The 22,286-nt window shown below is 39.9% G+C and overlaps 1 protein-coding gene across 5 annotated transcripts in view; it reads left to right on the top strand.

Moving 5' to 3' along the window:
* The window catches only part of CNTNAP5 (contactin associated protein family member 5), an 805,732-nt gene that overhangs the window by 644,025 nt on the left and 139,421 nt on the right, over positions 1-22,286 (top strand). For all 5 annotated transcript variants that reach the window (XM_011285200.4, XM_011285199.4, XM_045033599.1 and 2 more), the window contains 3 exons: positions 128-284; positions 15,907-16,034; positions 16,214-16,384. In XM_011285200.4, the coding sequence (XP_011283502.3) occupies positions 128-284; positions 15,907-16,034; positions 16,214-16,384 (456 nt within the window). The remainder of the gene's footprint in view (positions 1-127; positions 285-15,906; positions 16,035-16,213; positions 16,385-22,286) is intronic.

The raw sequence follows: 22,286 nt of genomic DNA, 5'->3' as shown, positions 1-22,286 counted from the left end.
TATATATGTATAGGTACGTATTACGTTTATGTAAGTATATACGTATATCTATCTATATATATGTATATTCTTCAAGACACTTTCGTCTCAGCTTCTAACACTCTCTGCAAACTATCTTGTCTTTCAGATGGAACACCATTTACCTGGTGGATTGGGCGGTCTAATGAAAGGCACCCTTACTGGGGAGGTGCCCCTCCTGGGGTCCAGCAGTGTGAATGTGGCCTGGATGAGAGTTGCCTGGACATTCGACACTTCTGCAATTGTGATGCTGACAAGGATGAATGGTAATGGGGATCATGATCTTTCTGCAGTTGTGGAGGAAACACATTAATTGATGCATGAAATTTCCCCCAAGAGAAAAAGACATGGTTGAGAAATTCAATATAAACTAGGTCCCCCTAATGATTGTGATTGTAACTTGGAAAATTGCCAGCTCTAGTACTTTTAGGGCTATCACTGAGGTTTGTAACATAAAACACGTCACCTCATCACCACCTTCTATTCTGAACGTTTGTTTTTTTCACAACAGAATGAAATGTAACATTAAGCTTTGTCATGTAGTCAGTGTTTCTATAATGTGTGGAATATAGCTTCTGGGAGAGAGTGGGGGAGGCAGAGATGTGTAATCATACAAACTGTGTCTTCATTCTCCCATTTTCCCACTGATGTTTCAGTCACCGGCCCACCCTCTCCTGGCCAATACAATGATAACAAAGGAAATTTATATTTATTGAACATCTACTTAATGTTCACAAAAAAAACCCATACTAATTCCTTATAATTGTCTCACTTTTGCATCTTAAGGTTGAGGAATGTGGTTTACAGAGAAGTTGAGTAGGGTCACTGACCTGACCCACATGTATTAAGTGACGGATCCAGAATTTGAACTCAGTTATGGCTGGGGCCAGGGTCTCTCTTCCTCTCCCCTACCTTATTGCTTTTGTAAGGTTAAGACCCCTTGTCCTTCAAGTGAACTACCTGTTTGTCTCTGTATTATGAAAATACAGAACATTTCCAAGACCATTTTGTGTCACTAAATTTCAGGCATTCTTTAGTTTTGGCCTTGTAATTTTGCTTGTTTCATGAAATTCTGCTCAATTAAGAATTCCTAAGTCCAACTGCTTTCAACCCACTTAAAAATTTTTAAGTACTTTTTCTCTGGTGTTTAAATTGATAACAGCAGAGACTGTTTTGAATAAAACTTCAGGTAGAGTCAAAATCTAAATTCAATGAGGAAAGTACCAAACACCTCCCCCAGGTTCTTCTAGATGGGCCACCCTTTCAGAACGCTGTAGGGCTGCCTGGGCCCTCAGGCAAGTTACCTCAAAATCTTCACATGGGTAAAATCAAACAAAGTTGAATGGAGGTAGGATGGACTTCTCCATTCTTTGGGCCCCCACTTTACCCTGCGGTGCCTTCTATCATAATGTCATAAAGACCTGCAATCAATTATAACTCATATTTTGGATGGAGACTATGTCTTTTAATATTATATCCCTCAGGATCTATCCCTTGTGCAGTAGAAACTCAGTGGTAGTTAACTGAATAAATGAATTTAGAAGACCTCTGAGGATGAGGGATGACCACAAAATGGCTCCTCCAAAGCTTGAGAGATTTTTGTGGAAAAGTTAAATGGTTTTGTTGCCAGGAAAACATAGTCAAAATGATCTGCAATCAGCAGCTTAGAATCACTCACTTTTGCATGATTCATTAATTCCCCTTCTCTATGCTTGACATCAGAAATTATAGATGTACACACCTAAATGGAAACACCTTTCTTTCATCATGTATAATCAGAGAAGTTGATATGGGGCAGTAGAATATAAAGAGAAGGTGAAGTGTTTCTCCTAATTACCTTCAATTCACTCCCTAGTGGCTGAACTCTTTGATCTTTGCTCACTGTTTTATTTCCTGTGGTGTGGCCCTTTGCATACAGGACACTGCCTCAGTGCCTTTCCTTCCTAGGGAACAACTGACCAGGGCTGGGCTTAATTTATTAAGCAATGAGGGGCAGTGGGAGAGAATGATATCATATTACTTAAAAATAGGCCACCATGTTGGCCTCTTCTCTCTTCTCTAGGATTTTCCACTGACTCTCTCTTTTACTCAGATTACACCCTCTTCCTCGTTTGACCTGCTCACTAGTTCACTAAGCTTTGAACCCTTTATAAAGTGTTGACTCAACTTCATCATCTAGGCTGTACCCAGAGGAACACTTCAAAATGTCCTTTCTGTCAACTCTGGTGTCATCATACCTCTATCAACATAGAAGTTATTGCATTTTTCATATCCTTTTCCAGTTCCTTTAAAACCAGGGAAAAAGCCCCATTATCTGCCACTTTCTGTGGCAAACAACCTTTATTAGAGGCAGCAGCGTTTTATTTTAGATATAAATTTTGTTCAACAACCCACATAGCAAAGATCAAGAGAACTGACCAGACCTTTCTTTTGTAAAGATGCCTACTTCACCAAGACTAGAATAACACATTGAGTGTCTCAGGGCAAAATCCAGGTGAGATCAGGGAGTTCCTTCTGTCATTCTTATGAAGGAGCAGAGGCTGAGATTCTGATTTAACTCTTCTGGATTTCATTCCTTTGTCTTCGGACAGTCACACACTCTAATATATTGAGTCTGGAAAATACCCTGTTATAGAAGCAACTGCATGTACTATTCCATTTGACATTTACTCATGTATCACCTGTTTATTGAGTGCCTAGTCTATGCCAGTCAAGCGGTCTGCTTTGCAGAGAAAGCCAAAGGCATTGTAGTCTCTGCCCTTAAGGAACTCACGGAACAGTGAGGGGGAAAAAATAGTTAGTTAGCAATATATGGATCTTTGTGATGAATTTGGTAATAGAGATAAGTATAGATGCGCCCAGACCTATGGTGGATATGGGCTGGGACAAGTGGCAATTAGGTTTTGAAGGACCGAAAGAAGTTAGCTAAAGTTAGTATAGTATGGGTAGGTAGAACCTTCATATGCTCAGACAGGGAAATGTGAAATAATATAAAAATCACTACTTCTCTTACACACAAATATTTTGGTGTGATTGTTGCCCCGTTTTCATGTGGGGGATTTATAAGAGAGGAAGACAGGAAAGAAGACTAAATCCAGATCAAGAAGCTTCTTGTATTTGAAATAGTAATGAGATCCTTTTGTCTATACCAAGATTGTGGACACAGGATATCCTTTCCAATATGAACCCTGCCAGAGCCTTGTGGAAATGCATTCATCACTTATCTATTCAAGTCTATTATTTAATGCAGAAGAGAAAAGGATAAAAGCACACAGGATTGTGAAATAGTCATGTTTTTGTTTTTCTATCTTCTTTTTAACATTCTTCCAACCACATTCTTAGCTTCCATGTGGTCAAGCTGGCTTTCCACACATCTCAAATTTTTGTTTCAGAAGAGAGTGCCCCTATTAGTATCGCTGGTGTTTCAAAATGCTCCTAAGAAACCTCAAATATATTTATATTGTACAGTTCCCTCAAGTTTCTGCTTTTGGTAAAATTGATCAGAAAACTGATTTGGGCTGGTGGAACATCTAGCTGATAGCATTTTGATGTATTACAACTTCTGGGTAATATTGTCGCTTATAAATGTTACCTATCATGCACTGAAGTGTTCTTGGCATTTTATGTGCTCTATTTCATAGTGTCATCCCCACAACGCTTGAGGTGGGTTTTATTATCTTTTTTGCCCAGAAAAGGAAACTGAGGCTCTGATATGGTATCCTCAGTTCAGATCACGTGCGTAAGGGGGCAAGGTGGGATTCCTGCTGAATCCAAGGATACTCTTGGTTACTACATAAAAGGAGCCACCAATTTTGAGATTTTCAGTTGTGACAGCAGGTGAGGATGCCAGAGACCTCTCCCAGGCCTTCTCCAATCACATTGTGGCAGCCTGTGGGTTTCCTTTTGCTAAAACAGGCTGCTCTGGGAGGCTCAGCCATCTTCCAGGCCTCTGGTAGTTGATAATAGTTTATTCTGTTTTAATTAACCTCTGGAACTGAATACATTGCTGCCAGACCAAGTAAAGGGGGAAAATGAGCATGTGGTGGGTGGGAGGGGAGGTGAGTCAGCCCAGAAGATGGAGGTGGATGGAGGAGAAAGAAGAACTTGACAAACACCAAAAGCGCAACTCTTTCTTAGAGTAAAGGGAAGCGTCAGGTAGGCATCATGGTCAGGTGTTCTATCTCCAGGGGTTTCTGCCTCAGCCAAAGAACTAAACTAAACAGAAGGAAAAAGAAAAAAAAAAAGGAAGAGAAATGAGAAGACTTTGAATGAGTAACAGTTTTACAGTCAATGATTGTAAAGGAACTTGTCTTCAACTTCGTGGTTTGACGTATAGAAATCTTGCCAATCGGCTGTTTTCTGATCCCATTACTTCAGACTGATGGACTGTGGGGAATAACGAAGGACACTGGGGGCAGTTCCAGGCTGGAGACAGCACAGGGACAGTGGGGCTGTGTGGGTGGGAAGCTGTCAGCCAAGTAGAGGGATCCAATGGGAGGAGGGATCCAATTGGAGGAGGCAGGGAGAGCCTCCTAAGGGTCCCTGTTGGTGGGGGCCCATGGCCCTAATGAGGACTTTGCTCAACCAAACAACCAGGTGGAATTGAAATGAAGCTCTGTTGCTTAACAGTAGAACATTTTTAAAAATTTATTCATAAGAAAGTATAGACATTTTTATATGATTTTCAGTAACTCTGTTCTTTGCCTTTTGTCCTTGATGTACCCTTACATAAAGCGATATGGTACAAGATAGGAAGAGAAAATGGTATAAGGTTTAAATTCTGGTCATCTGGTCATCCAAAAAAGGGAACCTATTATTCTGTTTCTTAAAAAAATATATATACAGGATATTTTTAGATTTTTTTTCAGTATATGGAATCCTAAAGCTTCAAACCATTCTTTTGCCATTGATTCCACTTCTCTACCACAGAGAAATTATTTAATAAATGGTGTCAAATCCATGAATGAACAATTGAATGTCTTCCGTTGGGCATATTTTTACTTTCTGTAGGTCAGGCCATGGTCATTGTAGGATTAACTGATCTTTATTTCATTGTTAGCTGTTATCCAGCTTTTATAACCTCACAAGAAACATTCACCCAAAGTTTAGCCTAAACTTTCCGCCACACATTCATTCCCCTTCTGGCTCTCAAAGAGTAGTTGGAAGTGGCCACTGTGCTCCAAAAGTTATCTTTTTATACATTTGCCTTCAGCTTTTCTCTTTGGTGACTTCACATCTAATCCAGTCCCAGGACTTTGACCTTCACAAAGACCCTTCCTGCTTTTCCCGCAAGATTTACTGAGACAGTTGCCTTCAGGAGGAGGATGCTGGATACACCCAAGGGGTTTAGGATTCTGCTGTTCCCTCACATAGGCTGTTCTGTGGTCTCGCAGACCTCCTTTCCTCAACCTTCCACCCCTGAGATTCCCAGACTTGGGACAGGAATGGTGCCTCATTCTTGGTAGTGTCCTAAGATGGCGCAGGAGTCCTGAATCCTGAGAGAAAGGAAAGGATCACCTCAGAAAACACTAAGATTCTATGTTCTTTGCTGGTTAAATTTTATTATTCATGAAACTGTTTATGAGCTGTTCTACTGCCTATTGAGTTTTGAAAGTGCGTTTGTTCCTAGCAGGCAGAAATTATGAAAGCTTTATCTGTATTTTTACTTGCACTCTATGAATTCCCACATGCATCTAGTACTATAATCAGGGCCTGCACCTCATGTTAGAGAGAAGTATGCATGGCACATGGTAGGTCCTTCATGCATTGACTGCTGAAACAAGGAATGAAATAATGAATCCATGGGGTTTCCTTTCTCCCCATCCTCTCTCCCTGGCCAAATATGCACTTCACTTACTAGCTATTGTCTGCTGTTTAATTCATTACATTTCCACTTAAAATGTATATCCTGGGGCAACTTGCTTTGGCTTGTTTAAACTATCCCATGACTAGATTTCAGATCGTTTTTAGACAGAATGTGTCATGGTGCATCTATTCTCTCAATAGAAAGCATCACATACTCAAGAAAAGAAGCAACAGCACAAAAATGGGCGAAAAGAATCTATATCCAGAGGGTGATAATTCAAAAGTATACCACATCATTGTTTTATAGAATTCTAAATGGAGTGAAATAGTTGATATCGTACCAAAGACAGCATTAGGAATTGTTTTCTGTTTATTTGTTTGTTTTAGTTTAGTGCTGCCACCATCTATCATTTCTTGGGAAAATATTCAATATAAGGAATTTAAGACCTGTTGGTTCTAGAAAACAAAGCTCAGTTATAAAATACTTGTTAGTATTTTAGACTCAGACTTTTATTACATCAGTTCTCTGTCAGGCTGTACAAGTACAGTCTCTAAATTGTCTGTGGAATCGCATTACTTGGGTAATTGCAAAATTGTGAGTATCAGAAATAGAACTCGAAGTCAATATGAAGGTTAAGAGTTTGCATTTATATAGTATATTTTATATAACATTTTGATTTGGATTGTTATTGTATAACAATATATTATAATTATACTGAAAAATGCAGTGGGACTTTGGCTTCTATTTTCATTTGCATACTTATCACTAAGTGTACAGCATTACTCACCTAACAGTAGCTCTTACTCAGATCCAAATTACATGAGCTGCTTACCTCTTTTATCTGCTCTGCAAATTTGCTCACAATTGTCAGTTCTGACTCACCCAATTTAGGTTTCTATATTTAACAAAGCATAAGGGGACTATTTCTCTTGATTTTTTTTTAAATTTTAGGAGCTCATTTTCATAAAATAAATCCATTCTATTATATACTTACTATAAAAACTCAAATGTTTCAGAAATATTTAAGCAAAAAAGTAGAATCTCCTTCCTCACCACCACTTGGAATCCATACTTGAGCTCTGTATATATAATCTGACACCTAAAGATAATAGTTGGGCACATAAGGTACTTCTACATATAAATATTTTCCTATGTGTATGTCATATTCACTAAATGTGAGATCATATTGGGGTGCTTGGGTGGCTCAGTCAGTTAGGCGTCTGACTTCAGCTCAGGTCATGATCTCGCAGTTCACGAGTTCGAGTCCATGGGGCTCTCTGATGACCGCGCAGAGCCTGGAGCCTGCGTCAGATTCTGTCTCCCTCTCTCTCTGTCCCTCCCCCCACTCAAAAATAAATCAACATAAAACATTTAAAAAATGTGAGATCATATTAAACATATTATTCTGCAGCTCACTTTTCTCACATAAAGTATGTCTTGGAGAGCTTTTACTTGGCATCATTAAATAAGCATGAAAACAAGTATATCCTGTCCATTTTAATAGCTGCAAAGTATCCATAGTATGTCTGTATCATAAGTTATTTTACCGTTCCTTTATGATAAACCTTTTCCTTGTCAGTGACTTTTTACTCTTAGGGGGAAAAACGCTGCAGTGAACATTTTTGAGTCTTGATTTGCAAGACTCTTTGAAAATTATTATTTCTACTGCATAGACCCTTAACTTAAAACTGTCAAATTATCCACTTTTCTATTTTGGTAGGTGTGGCCAAATTGCCAAAGGGACTTAGGATGTTACCCAGACCTCAAAGGGGATCAGTTCAGATCTGGATGCCCTGACTCTGGGGGACATGCTCCTCTACCTGAAGAGGAATATCCAGAACTCAGTAGAGGCAAACATGGCCACAGAGAGAGACACCAGGTACAACTTCTTTTTGCTCAGAACTTGCTGGACACCTTAGCCAAGTGTGGACAGCTGTGATGGGCCCCACGTGATAATGAGTTCCTCTCCACTTCCTTCTCTCTGCCTTGGTCATTTCTGCCATGACTGGTATTGCTTCTGAGGTCCATGGGGATTCTGTAGGCTAACTACAGATAAATCCTAGTGTTTTCTGCATTTTTCTCAAACTGTAGAGTCTTCATCATTACGAACAGGAGGAGCAGGAGAAAAAGAGTAGGAGAGGGAAGGAGGAAGAGAGAAAATAGCTCTATCTCCTTTGAAAATCTGCCTTATAGATTTGCAGTAAAAATAGCATGAACTAATACCCATAATACACCTGGAGCACACAACTGGGGTGCCTGGGTGGTTCAGCCGGTTAAGCAGCCAGCTATTGATTTTGGCTCAGGTTGTGATCTTGTGATTCGTAACATTGAGCCCCACACCGAGCTCTGTGCTGACAATGTGGTGCCTGCTTTGGGGTTCTCTGTCTTCCTCTCTCTTTGTCCCTACCCTTTTCACACGCTCTCTCTCTCTCACTCTCTCTCTGTCTCAAAATAAATAAATATACCTTAAAAAAAAGAACACACAATTGTAGCTACCTTTGCTGGCAGCACCCTCATTTTCTGGATATAAAATGTAGTTTATCTCTAAGTAACATTTTATTATGTAATGAGATGATCAAATCCTGGATTTGTCATTTAAGTAACTATACAGCCTAAATCATTTAGCCTCTCTGAGCTTCAGGTTCCTATTTTATTTAAAGGAAGGAAGGAAGGAAGGAAGGAAGGAAGGAAGGAAGGAAGGAAGAAAGAAAGAAAGAAAGAAAGAGAAGGGGGAGGGAGGGGAGGGGAGAAGGGAAAGGAAGGGAAGGGAAGGGAAGGGAAGGGAAGGGAAGGGAAGGGAAGGGAAGGGAAGAGAGAGAAAGAAGAGAAGAGAGAGAAGAGAAGAGAAGAGAAGAGAAGAGAAGAGAAGAGAAGAGAAGAGAAGAGAAGAGAAGAGAAGAGAAGAGAAGAGAAAAAAGAAGCAGCATATCTCTGGTATCTGTTGATTCCTGGCTGAGTTAGCAGTAACTTCTGCATCTAGCTGATGTGCCATGTATTTATTTCTCAAAAATTTGTTAGTCATCATTTTTATTATTTTCCCTAGTTTTCAGTGTCTTAAATGGGAGGAGACAATATTGATTTATTGAAGTTAATTTCTAAGAAAAAATACCTACATCTATGTCATAAAATAAATAGAATTAAGTAGCACACTGGAACACTCATAGGTGAAATGAGGAAAGAACAATGAAGGCCCCTCTCCCCAAAGACAGGGCTGCCCTCTGAAAGTTCACTAGTTAAAATCGTCCTGTAATGGATGGGCCTTCCCGCAACAGAAATAAACCAAGAGATTGCTTGTAAATGTGTAACCGAAGAGTTTGTGGGCTCCCAGAACTCCTGTCAAGGTGACCCCCGTGTAATCTCAGGGAATGCAGGGCTGGAAAATGATTGCAAATTAGTAAACTGAAACCTAGTCAATTGAATTGTATCTGGTGTGGAGAAAGCCTGTGTGAACGGAATGGGGATGGTCAGCCAGAGACCCACGAGGGCAGCTCAAGGACTCAGGGTCAGTGCTATTATTCCAGCACGGCTCAGAGAAGATGTAGGCTAACTGTGGGAAGGAGCAGTGTCCCCAGGCGAAGGAGGGAGACCAGGACACCAGAGGAGCAAGGTGATGACAGCAAAGGTGTGCTGTTCAAATCCTGGCCTCTCCACTTGAAAATAATGCACCCTAGGAAGTTCGGTCACCTCTGTGAAGCTCCACTTCCTCTCCTGCACAAGGCAGGTGATGATTACAGCATTGTCATAAGGATGTTCTGTGGACTAAATGACAGCATGTGTGAAAATCTACTTTTATGCTCACATGGCCAGGGAAAGGCAAAGGCAGCTCCCACATTCACATTCAGTGATAGGAGGCACTCAGCTGAGTCCCAGAGCCAGCAGTAGGTTCTAAGAATAGCAGCCTTAAACTGGAGTAATGCCTCTGACCCCTGGGTCATTTTCTTCAGAACTCACCCTCCACGGGGACGCCTGGGTGGCTCAGTCAGTTAATCGTCCGACTTTGGCTCAGGTCATGATCCCGATGGCTTGTGAGTTCAAGCCCCAAATCAGGCTCTGTGTTGGCAGTATGGAGCCTGCTTGAGATTCTCTCACTCCCTCTCTTTCTGCCCCTCCCCTGCTCATGCTCTCTCTCTCTCTCAAAAATAAATAAACATTAAAAATTTTTTTAGAAATAACACTCTGTAAAAGGTAATTGTGGTTTTAATAAGAATTTTATTGTACACTCAACCCTGTTAAATATTTTGGAAGTTGGACCATACCTCTAAGAGACAGAGACCTCTTATCATAACCAACCAACTTTTAAATAAGAGTATGAATCATGGTTCACATTGCTGAGTATGTTTCTGGGAGTCTTATGGTGGAGAATGAGAGCAGGAAGACAGTAGTGAGCTTGACACCAGAAAGCCAGTGTAGGTAACCATCACCAAGGCCTGGGCCAAGACCCTGGAGCTCCCTCTAAATAAAACTGAGGCCTGGAGGGTGAAGATAAGGCAGTTGGATGGACAGACATAAAGCAGGTGAGCTTGGTGGAAGTGGTTGATGAAGAATGAGGGAGGAGTGAGACAAAGAGAGAGAGAAGACCTGTGTGTGTATGGCCTCAGTCACTGGGAGAACGGAGCCATGTCCTTCACAGGACTGAGTAACACAGACAAGTAGAGGAACAGATCCCTGGAGCAGTGACAAGTGGAGGGGGCTGGGGCATATTCGTTAGAGATGACAGTTGACATCCAAGGAAGGTGTTCGGTAGGCAGCTGAAAGACTATGTGTTCATTGTGTCTGTGACGGGAAGGAAGGCAACGCTGTGAAATGCTGCCACAGAGTGGAATGAGTTAGGGGCTGACATATTCATGGAAGTTAGCAATTCAGTGAGTGGGGCTGCCATGGCATGAAAGGAGAAGAAGGCTGGTTGGGGGAGAAGAGGGCCAGGAGATAAAGAGGGAGAATGCAGACAGTTCTGTGAAGAACTTTCCTGGCACTAGTGAATGCTACTTCTGTTCATATCCAGAGCAGATCAGTCAAACCAGGCCTCCAAAAATCTCCATTTGTGGTAGTGTTTTCTTAATTAATTTTATACTCATAAAATCTTGAGGTCATGAAAATTTCCTAATAATAAGGTAATATTGGGTGGACTTTGGCTGTCATTCATATACCCAGTCCTGGTTTTGTTTTCTCCCATCTATTTGAGAAGAGCACTCTGGTTTCAAGTTTCTAGAATGTTTTAGAAGAACTATAGTTTCTGACATGTTTAAATATTTGCAAAATTGTCTTGTTTTGCCCCTCATGTTTCTTATGCTGGGAATGGAAAACAAGCCTCCAGACATGTTCTGGTCAGCATAGGGAACAGGGGAATAGATATGGCCTCCTGGTGTGGACTTGCATATGTGGCCACAGTCGATGCTTGCATTCGCTTTTTTGACAACCAAGTGAGAGCCAACCTTCAGTCTAATCCCCTATGTCATTTTTATTAGGAAGTCTTAAGAACAAAGACCAAAGGGAAATAATTGCCTTAACCAAAGTTAGGGTGGAATTACTGGCAAGCATCAATACAGTTCTTCAGACTTGCAAACTTGCTCATGGGCATTTAGTTGGCCATTCTTCCCACCCAGCCATGGAAGGTGAAGGGCATTATGCCACAAGCTCAAGGGAAGAGTGTGCTGAGGGTCTTGAGACTGATGCACTCAGATTCATGCACAAGGGCTTCAAAGTTAGCTGGGGCCTTAAGTTTTTGCATAATTTTCTAGATTTTTCTACCTTATGCATAATGATATTTATTTATTTATTTATTTATTTATTTATTTATTTATTTATTATTTTTCTTTGGAGTGACTGAAAGCAATAAGAATGTAAAAAGGAAACAAAAATCTCTCTTGACAGGTTGAGTTACCCAAATGACTCTACTAAAAGCAGCTTACCGAGCAGAAGTGAACTAAAATTGGCTGATGAAAAAATAAATGACAGCATGTGACTTTTCACCATATTTTACCCCAGTGATTCACTAAAGAAATCAGTGGCCCCTTTTTGCCTCTGCAATTCTGAATTTGGTAAAATCCCAAGATGCAGATAATAAAAGGAAGGGGAGACCACATTTCCTCTTACATGTCCTTTCATTGACCCTTGTGTGTTTCCTGAGGACCACATGTCTGTCCTTTGTACCCTTGCAGCCTCCAGAAGCTGGAGTCACTGACTGCCTTCTGCTCATTCATGCCAACCGTGAAGCTCCCTTTGTTATTTTTCTTTAAAAAATTCTTTTTATTTCACTTTTTTACAATTTCAAAGTTTACTGGGAATTCTAATAATTATTGAATCCCCACCTTGTGTTAGTGTGTGGTTTTATATATGTTATCTCCTTCCATTTATATAGTATCAAATTGATATTATTAAAAAAAACAAATTGATATTATTATCCCCATTTTAGAGGTAAGGAAACTGAGGCCCAGAGTGACCTCACTGACATTTTATAACTAGTATCTTGAGACACATGGATTCAACCCATAACAGTCTGGTCAAAATGGCAGTGCTTTTCCACTACAACACAATGGCTTCTGCACTTATAAAGTACTTAAGTGCCCTGTACCCTTAGGAATAGGCTCGCATATTGTTCCAAAGGAAGACAAAGTCTATAAAATGTGTGCCCTTAAGAAGGTAAGTTCAAACAAAAGAGAAAGGAAAACAAGTCAATGTGTGGAAAGAAATGTATAGCTCTAGACTCCCTACTTATCACTAGGCACCACCCTAATTTGTATCACTGGGTATCATCGTATGGTTAAAATCCACCACCAAAGCCCCCAGGTATCCTACCCATTGATGCTTTGAAATCATACCTATCACTCACAAATTGAATTAAATCCACTTTTCTTCTCCCTGTGACATTAAGAGCATGAATAAATACGCAAAATATTGTTGACACCTAGATTGCTCATAGTCTGCACACAACCCTTACCTGCATTTTATTGGCCAGTGCAGTGTTGGCTCCCACCATATCCTTCCTTCCTTCCTCCCTCCCAGTCATTTTCTTTCTTTCTTTCTTTCTTTCTTTCTTTCTTTCTTTCTTTCTTTCTTTCTTTCTTTCTCTCCTTCTTTCTTTCTTATAGAATTTTAAATCCTTTGTCAAGGTTTAAAAATTGAGAAGTTTTACATTAATATTCCAGTCTGACCCACTTGTTTTACATTCATGAATATCATTATTACTTGTTATTAATGGATTCACTGTCTCCTTTAGCCAGAACAACTGTTTTCGACCAGTTTTCCTCTCTCTCTCTTGAACGTATGTGTCAGGTTCCATGTATTATCTAACACAAAACTGGCTTCACTCATTTTTATTACTTATTTGGCCCTTGTAGGGAATTACTCATTTGGCCCCTGTGTCTATCATAATTCAACAACTTTGGAAAGCAACTTCTTCTTTTTTTTTTTTTTTTTTTAGTTGTCAGATTAAAAAAAAACATTTTTGGTATTGTGTCTTGCATCATCAAACTTTTTTCTCTGTTATTTGGAAGAGATTTTTATCCTTAGAGTGCTATTTCTTTATCACAGCACTTTAACCCAGGACATCAAATTGAGGCAGACAAAGTGTCAAGTGTGTGAGGGAGGCAGTAGTTAGCATTGATTGACAGGCTTCAGAATCAAACATTTTCACCCTGAAAATGAAAGTGGAGAGAAAATCCTAAAGCAAAATGGTTTCTTCAGGGTTGCATATGTGTTTGTCTGTATTCTTCTTTGACTATGTGGAATTTGCTTTGAATTCTCTGCTTGAAAAGATATTGGAGTATAAAGACTCAAATTTTATTCTGTGTCTTTGTAACATTCATAGAAATCCTTTGAAACATAAACTAAAGTCTTATGTCCAGCCCTTTGAATGGCCTCTAAATATGGTACTCAAATAGTAGAAAATGGATTAGTGCATTTCTTTACCTTTTTGGCTACTTGACCTGAAGGGTATGTGTGCAGGTGAATATTTCATTTATTTATAACCAAGATGGATTGGTAGGTTTTTCTCCAAATCTCGTGAGTTGGATGCCAAAACTTAACATTTAATTTTCTGTAGTGTTTTGTATAGTAGGCGATATTCAATGCAGAATCATAGCTGGAGGTGTGAAAAAATGGATTGACTTGTCTGAGGCTGCAGAGGGTTCAGGGACAAAGATAAGAACTAAAATGAGTATTACCACCACCATTTCTGAACAGTTACCATAGCTCAGGCACCATGCTAAGTGACTATATGATCTCATTTAATTTGTTCAATAACTCTGTGGTATAGACTTTATCTCCATGTTAAAATTGAGGACTCCATGGAATCTCAGAAATAAAATGATTTGCCCAAGTTAAAACAGCTAGGAACTGGGGACTTGGGCTTCCAGAACCAATCTGTGTGCTTCTAAAACTATGTCCTTGAAGCATTACATCACATTACTGCTGCCAGGCTTCCCAGTTAAGAATTTGGGATACTGTTTTCTTGGTCTCTAAACTCAGAGATGTACATGCTATACAATGCTAATGAAATATAACATTGGTTTTGAGTGTGTTTTGAGTGTTTTGTTGACTTCTTTGTGACTACAGAGAGACAACCAGTATGAATCTGCTTCTTTGTGTTGTTGTTACTTTGCCTTGAATGTTGGTGCGCGGTTCTGGGTCTCCCAATTCCCAGGCACAGGCAAGATGATCCATCCAGTGCTTAACTAAGGTTGAATAGGTGGAGAGTCCAGCCCACTCTGTGGGGTTCTCAGACTGCCCCCATAGGATTGAGTTTGGCTTGCCATTTTAAGTTGGTAGCATGCCTGATGGATGAAGCATGGACATGAAAAATGCCCCATCATCTTTTCTAGCAGGGAACCTGATGCTCAGATCAGTAAAATGGAACAAGACCATAACGCAGAGTTTGCCTTGCACGCTTAAAAAGGCTATTGAAGAATGTTGGTTACTATCTCAAGACTCGCTGTGGTATAAAACATTTTGTATTTTTTTTGTCCCGTCTTTCAGAAATTTCAGTCTTTTGTTAGCCATGAGTTTCAAATTATCATGTCAGGATGAAATACACAATATACAGGCATCTTCAAAGTCTTAAAATATATGTGTATACATACATGTTAAATTTACACCAGGCTATTTATGGCACGCTTGTTAAATTTAGATGCAGGGTAGATACCGAGCATGTGACTGAGCCTCTGCCCCTTGTGTCCTGTGAACTTAGGCAAGTTATCTGATGTCTCTGAGCCTCAGTTTCCTCATCTGTGAAGGAAAATAATGGTACCCACTGCATAAGGGTGCTGTCTGGGAAAAAAATATCCGCTGGTATGTTTCTGGCTCAAAATATTCATTCAATGCCAGTTTCTTACCTACACTTTTATTCTCTCAGTTATTAAATGGTTTGTCCTTACCATGAGTCAAAAAACACAGCTTTAAAAAAGGGAAAAACAATAGCTTCATCCATTTATTTTTAACTTTTTCTTTTTCTTTTTTTTTTTTGCCACAGGGTGACTAGTTAGTTCTCCAGCTGCATAATTAACAAAGACAAAGCCCAAGCCCTTAACTACCAACATCTTTAAAACATAGAGCACAATGAAAAGCAATAAACCAGTAACTCTAGAGACTTGTTTTTACCTAGAGTTAAAAAGGTGATAAGAAACATCCCAAGCTGATCAGAAACTGGAGGCAGGAGGCTGAAACAAGTCCTTGGAGTGATTTCAAGTGGGATTTGTGGCCCCTATTTCAAGTCAGTTACTGAGCTACCCAATCTCTTTGTGGCAAGAGAGCCGATGTTTGATGTTACATCAGCACTGCATCGTGCAGGTGGGGTGCTGTTAGCTACAGCAAGCCACAGCAAGCTCTGTAAATTACCTGTGGTTCTGGAAAGACTTAGGGAAAATGTAAATGCCACTGGTTTTTGGAAGCTGGCCAAGGATTTTGTAATTAGCATTCCAGTCTTTTGCATATGCTTATGAGATGAAGAGCCTTCTGTCTCCCCCATCCCTGCCCCCACCCTGCTGCTACAACCACCCAAATCACCTCGGAAAAGAAGACTCTTGGAGAAAGAGTCCCTACATAATCCACATTTTCTCCTCTTTTTTTCTTAAATTTATGTTTTGCAGGACAAATGATACTGGCTTTCTTTCCTTCAAAGACCACTTGCCTGTCACTCAGATAGTTATCACTGATACCAACAGATCAAACTCAGAAGCTGCTTGGAGAATTGGTCCCTTGCGTTGCTATGGTGACCGTGAGTACTAAATGGAAAGAAGCTTTCTCTCTTCATTACATAAGCACAAGATGTTTTTATTCCCTTATCCCTTTTCCCTGCAGTGTCCCTCAGTCTTGAAAATTATTCACATGCCCATTGCTTTTCTCTATCCCATTCCAAAACAATGAATCACGCTTAAGGATTTTTTTCATTTGCAGGGCACTTCTGGAATGCGGTATCATTTTACACAGAAGCCTCTTACCTCCACTTTCCCACCTTCCATGCGGAGTTCAGTGCTGATATTTCCTTCTTTTTCAAAACCACGGCTTTATCGGGAGTTTTCCTAGAAAACCTTGGCATTAAAGACTTCATCCGACTTGAAATAAGCTGTAAGTGCCCTCATTTATGAATTTAATGTAATGCCAACAGAAGTTCGTGTGTTATCTTCACCACTAACAACTAGTATATGTGGATACTATCAGATTAATAACTCTGGACATTTGTAAAAATAGTCATGATAATTTCTGGTTCCTTCTAATGCTTTTTGTTTCATTATTACCTATTGGTATTTAGTTGTTCTCTCTTCAAAATAGGGCATTCTTTGGGGCGCCTGGGTGGCTCAGTCGTTTTAGCGTCCTACTTCCACTCAGGTCATGGTCTCGGGATTCACCAGGTTCAAGCCCCACCCCTGGCTTTGTGCTGACAGCTCAGAGTCTGGAGCCTGCTTTGGATTCTGTGTCTCCCTCTCTCTCTACCCCTTGCCCACTCACACTCTGCCTCTCTCTCTCTCTCTCTCTCTCTCTCTCTCAAAAATAAACATTAAACAATTTTCAAAATAGGGTCGTCCTCAAATTTCCATAGGTACCTATTACAGTGTCCTTTATCTGTCCAGGGGTACTTCTAACCTTTGACTTTAACCTTCCACACCCTAAAACTTTTTCAATACAATTTCCATGGGAAGCTGAATGTGTTCTTATTGTGCATTCTATTCACATTTGGGGTCTACTTTTTTTTACTGTACTTTTGCTCTGAAAGTGATTTCCTGATTTATTTCCCACCACTAGGAGTGTGTGACTATCCGATCAGAATCCCCATTGTTTCTCTACCACTTGTACCTCCTAAATTTTACCCCAGGACGTGGCTCATTTTCTAACATCCCATCTCCTATATACAAGTTGTATTCATTAATGATCATAAAGCTAAATGGAAACTAATAGAAATGCAAATGGCAAAATGTGCTAATATTGAACTCCTGTATGTTATCATGCCAATCAAAATTTCCAATACAAAAAAGAAAAGACAATGTAGTACATGAAAATTTTCTAATTTTAAAATAAAAAGGGGGAAAACATCCCTGTGTATTGCTTTGTTCCGGTAATAGTCATATTCAAATGTCTGTTCATTTGACTTTATTTCTGCAAATTTGTGGATGACTTCATCAAAACTGATTATCTTCACATGTGCATGTTCAAAACAGTATAATCAGATTTGTCCATCTATCTTCTCTTATACTGATCAAAGAATACTTTTACTAATTTTAAATGAAAAAAAATTTTTTTTCTCATCAAGCAACAGGCATGTAAATTTTAGGAAAGGTTTTAAACATAAAGATAAGCTTCATAGAGGGGCACCTCTGTCGCTTAGTTGGCTGGGCGTCTGACTCTTGGTTTCGGCTTAGGTCATGATCTCATGGTTCGTGGTTTCCAGCCCCGCGTCGGGCTCAGCGCTGTAGGTGCGGAACCTACTTGGGATTCTCTCTCTCTCTCCCTCTCCCTCTGCCCTTCCCCCACTCTCTCTCTCCCCCTCTCTCTGAAAATAAATAAACTTTAAAAAAATTAACTTTGGTAGATATTCAAAAAATATTTTATTTACCGTAAATTCCAGGAGTTGCAATTCTTTCTACGTGTTTTCTTCAGAATCAATTCTAACAGCTTTTAGATATCTCTGCAATCATTAAAAAAATCCACTAAAAATTTTGCCTGGAAAATCCATCACAGATCACTATTCTATTTGGTAAAATCTCATAGAGTTCCTAAAGGTTTGTTGTTGCTCAAGCTCTCCTGGGTGCAGTTTGCGTCCACAAGGCCTGTGATAGTGTGTATTTGTGTCTTCTAACAGTAGTTTTGAGTTAAACAATGATCGCACGATAATTGTAAAAATGAGAAATGAGAAGCTGAATTCTTACTTTTAAGACTAAGCACATATGTTTAAGTCTGCATGTTCAGGAGCCAAAGGTATATCTGGAGTTCTCTGCATTAACTTCCCTCTTGAATATAATATTTATTAAGTGGTAAGTAATAAAATGTGCTATTTGAAGCTTACATATACATTATTAAAAAATTCATACTAACATCAGCATTTGTTAGAACTTAGACCAAGAAAAGGTTTTTTTTGGAGGAGGAATGTTTTTTTTTCCCCTGAGATTCTTTAGAATTGCTGTTTTTGGTTGCTTTTGCTGGTTTTCCAATTTTCTATACTCAGTGACTGCCCCCCCCCAACTTACTTCTTCTAAAAGAATGGGCTGTTCCCATCATCTTGCTCTTGTTATGCCCATGACTGTAACTTGCACTTGTCATTAGATGCCTCATTTTTCTGTGTCTGAATTTTTTTTTAATGTTTATTTATTTTTGAGAGAGAGGGAGAGAGAGAGAGAGAGAGCACAAGCGGGGGAGGGGCAGAGAGAGAGGGAGACACAGAATCTGATGCAGGCTCCAGGGTCTGAGCTGTCAGCACAAAGCCCCACATGGGGCTCAAACTCACAAACCGCAAGATCATAACCTGAGCTGAAGCTGGACACTTAACCGACTGAGCCACCCAGTCGCCCCTCATTTATCTGTGTCTAAATGGATGCTTTCTGTATTTGATTAAGGCAACTGACCCATATTCGAATAATGATCTGACTGCATGAAATACCCTTGAAAGTAATGTCTTAGCAACAGAAGCTTGGAAATTTCAGAGCTTTAGGAAAAGAGTACAAGCGCTAGCTGGAAGAGATGACTGAGGTGTTTGCACCAGTCCTTTCAAATCACCAAGCAGCTAAGTGTTTCTTTTGCAGTTATAGCACAATACGTACAAGGAAAGAGATCTTCTTAATTGGTAGTTTTAACCTCCTTTTACTCCAACAATTTAGACTATTAATGGGAGGAAGCTCTTGTGGCTTTAATGTGAAAGAAGATCTCTCATATCTAACTTGGCCAGGCTCTGAAAATGTGGAGTTGAGTGCCAACCATTGCATAATATGGATATAATAACCTCAATGTAAATTTAGTAAAAATCAGACCCCGAGGCCTTTTGATTCATTAAAGCAGCAGCAAATGTCATGGCATATTATCACAAGGTAATGAGCAATGATTTAGTGTTAATTACATTTCAGTGTCCAATTTGTTTGTACTTTCTGGTACTGTATTTTGTCCTTTGGGTTGTATAGAAATGTTGAAATGCAGGTGGTATTAAATTTGGTGAAAATTTTAAAATCTATTGACATGATTGTTTGCTGTACACTTTTTCACCAGGTTGAAGAGCATATATGTTTTGGAAACAAGATTTTATATAAAAATTTTAAAGTACAAGACTTAATGATTTTCAGAATATTTTATTTTATTTTATTGTTATTATTTAAAAGGAAAAAAAATTGGGGGCGCCTGGGTGGCTCTGTTGGTTAAGCGTCTAACTTCAGCTCAGGTCATGATTTCACAGTCCATGAGTTCAAGCCCCGCGTTGGGCTCTGTGCTGACAGCTCAGAGCCTGGAGCCTGCTTCAGATTCTGTGTGTGTGTCTGTGTCTCTGCCCCTCCCCCATTCATGCTCGCTCTGTCTCTCTCACTCTTAAAAATGAATAAATGTTAAAAAAAATTTTTAAAGGAAAAATATTGAAAGGAATCTTGCATTTCTTGTTAATAGCTGCACTCATCCTATACCTTTTCTGCAGATAGAATGTTCACCCTAAGGGGTTCATGACAAGATACTTCTACAGATCAGCTACTTATAAAGGAAATGGTCTTTAAACACATGAAGTGGCTCAGAATAGATTTCTCTTCCATCCCCAAGGAGTGTTCCTCTATAACTATCTGAACAGAAGCTTCCAAAGTTGATAAATCCATGTTGTTCGACAGGGAACAAGAAATGTCTGTGAAATTTTCAATCCATTTCTTTCTGGGGCACTTCCAGCTAACACCTGTGAATTTTGTAGTGTTGACATTAGTCCGTAGTCTAAAAGAAGCAAGACATTTTACAATGTCCTCAAGTCTTATTAGTGCATCTATTTCAAATGAGACTAAGAAAAAGAATCAGCTGTTTTGGCCATTATCTCACAATGGCTGTGCCCGTGGAAATCAATATTTTGGAGTAGGTGAGGAAGAGCAGAAAGAAATGGCTGTTGAGAGTCGAGGGGGCCATACTGCTTGGAACCCCATGTGGATTCAAACTGCCATTACTCTGTTTAATTGTGAGCATGTCTGTCACCCCTTTAGTGGTTACTTGTGCAAAATGGGGTTTATGACACCCATATGCAAATCAGACATATTTGGCTGCAATTAAAAGAAAACTCAGGGGCGCCTGGGTGGTTCAGTTGGTTAAGCATCGGACTCTTGATCTCAGCTCAGGTCATGATCTCAACGGTTTGTGAGTTCAAGTCCCATGCCAGGCTCTGTGTTGAAGGTGCAGAGCCTGCTTGGGATTCTGTTTCTCCCTCTCTCTGCACCTCCCCCATTCATGTTCTCTCTCTCAAAATAAATAAATAAACTTAAAAAAAAGAAAAAGAGGGGCGCCTGGGTGGCTCAGTCGGTTAAGCGTCCGACTTCAACCAGGTCACTATCTCGCGGTCCGTGGGTTCAAGCCCCGCATCAGGCTCTGGGCTGATGGCTCAGAGCCTGGAGCCTGTTTCCGATTCTGTGTCTCCCTCTCTCTCTGCCCCTCCCCTGTTCATGCTCTGTCTCTCTCTGTCCCAAAAATAAATAAACGTTGAAAAAAAAATGTAAAAAAAACATAAAAAGAAAAAGAAAAAAGAAAACTTGATCTGAACTGGCAGATACAAGGATGAGAATTCACTGGTACTGAAACATGCGACTAAGTCCAGAATTGGTGGGGCACTTTATTTCTGGTTGGATTCATCAGTTTAATAATGTTACCTGTGGTTTAATTTATTTCTCTTCTTGCACTGACTTGTGAATATCTCCCTCAGTCTAAAGCTACTGCACCCTCACGGGAGGGCTACATTTCAACTGGTGGGAAATCACTTCTTTGCCAGCTATCCACACAATCCTGCTGATAGGCAACTCACTTGACCCCCTATGACCAATGCCTCTGGCCATGAAAGGAAAGATTGCCGAGTGGTTTTTCTAGGGCCCACCTTTACACCTGGAAGGGGGACTAGCTTTCCCTAAAGACTATAAAGGAGGAAAAATAATTTCCTTCTTAACTTTTCAGTTCTTGGTTGAGACCCCTGTAATAAAAGAGTGACAAGAGAAAACAAACGAAAGTTTATTGACAAGCGCACATCGTGTGTTCACGGGAGTTATATAGAGAAAAATGAGTAACTCAAAGCGGTAGCTTAGAACTGCAGCTTACTGGGGTGCCTGAGGGGCTCAGTCATTTAAGCTTGCAACTCTTGATTTCAGTTCAAGTCATGATCTCGCAGTTTCATGAGTTCAAGCCCTGCATTCGGCTCTGCACTAGCAGTGCAGAGTTGCTTGGGATTCTCTCTCCCTCTCTCTCTGTCCCTGCCCCCACTTGCACCGTCTCTGTCTCTCTCATATAAATAAATAAAATCAAAAAATTATAGAAAAAAAAAGAACTACAGCTTATTATATAGCATGTTCAACAGGGAATAATACATTTATGGAGAGATAATCGGACAAAAGAAGGCAGTTTTAGGTTTCGAAAAGCAGAGATTAAGACTAGTTAGTAAAGTTTGTTATGCAGAGATGTTTGGTAGGCTGACAGAGTCTACAGTTGTCTCCAAGCAATTAACTTTTGTCCTGGTAGAGAGGAAAGGAAGGACATCTTTGTCAATTTATGACCTGCCTTACATACACAGGAGGAGAGCAAGGAGTTTTTCCTTGTCTCTGCTTCTTCTCAGTTGCCTTCATTCAAAATCAACCTGATTTTAAAGTAGCATATTTTGGGGTGGCGTATTCTGTTGGCCTTCAAGCCCATGGAAAAAGTGAGTGAGATATACATATTTCATATATGTTATCTGTATGGAAATATATATGTATATATGTGTGTGTGTGTGTGTGTGTGTGTGTGTGTGTGTGTGTATATATATGGAGATATATATGTGATATATGTGGAT

The sequence above is a fragment of the Felis catus genome, chromosome C1, assembly GCF_018350175.1.
Source record: "Felis catus isolate Fca126 chromosome C1, F.catus_Fca126_mat1.0, whole genome shotgun sequence".
Classification (NCBI taxonomy): domain Eukaryota; kingdom Metazoa; phylum Chordata; class Mammalia; order Carnivora; family Felidae; genus Felis; species Felis catus.
The sequence above is the reverse complement of the archived record's forward strand: the minus strand, read 5'-3'. Positions and strand labels throughout refer to the sequence as shown.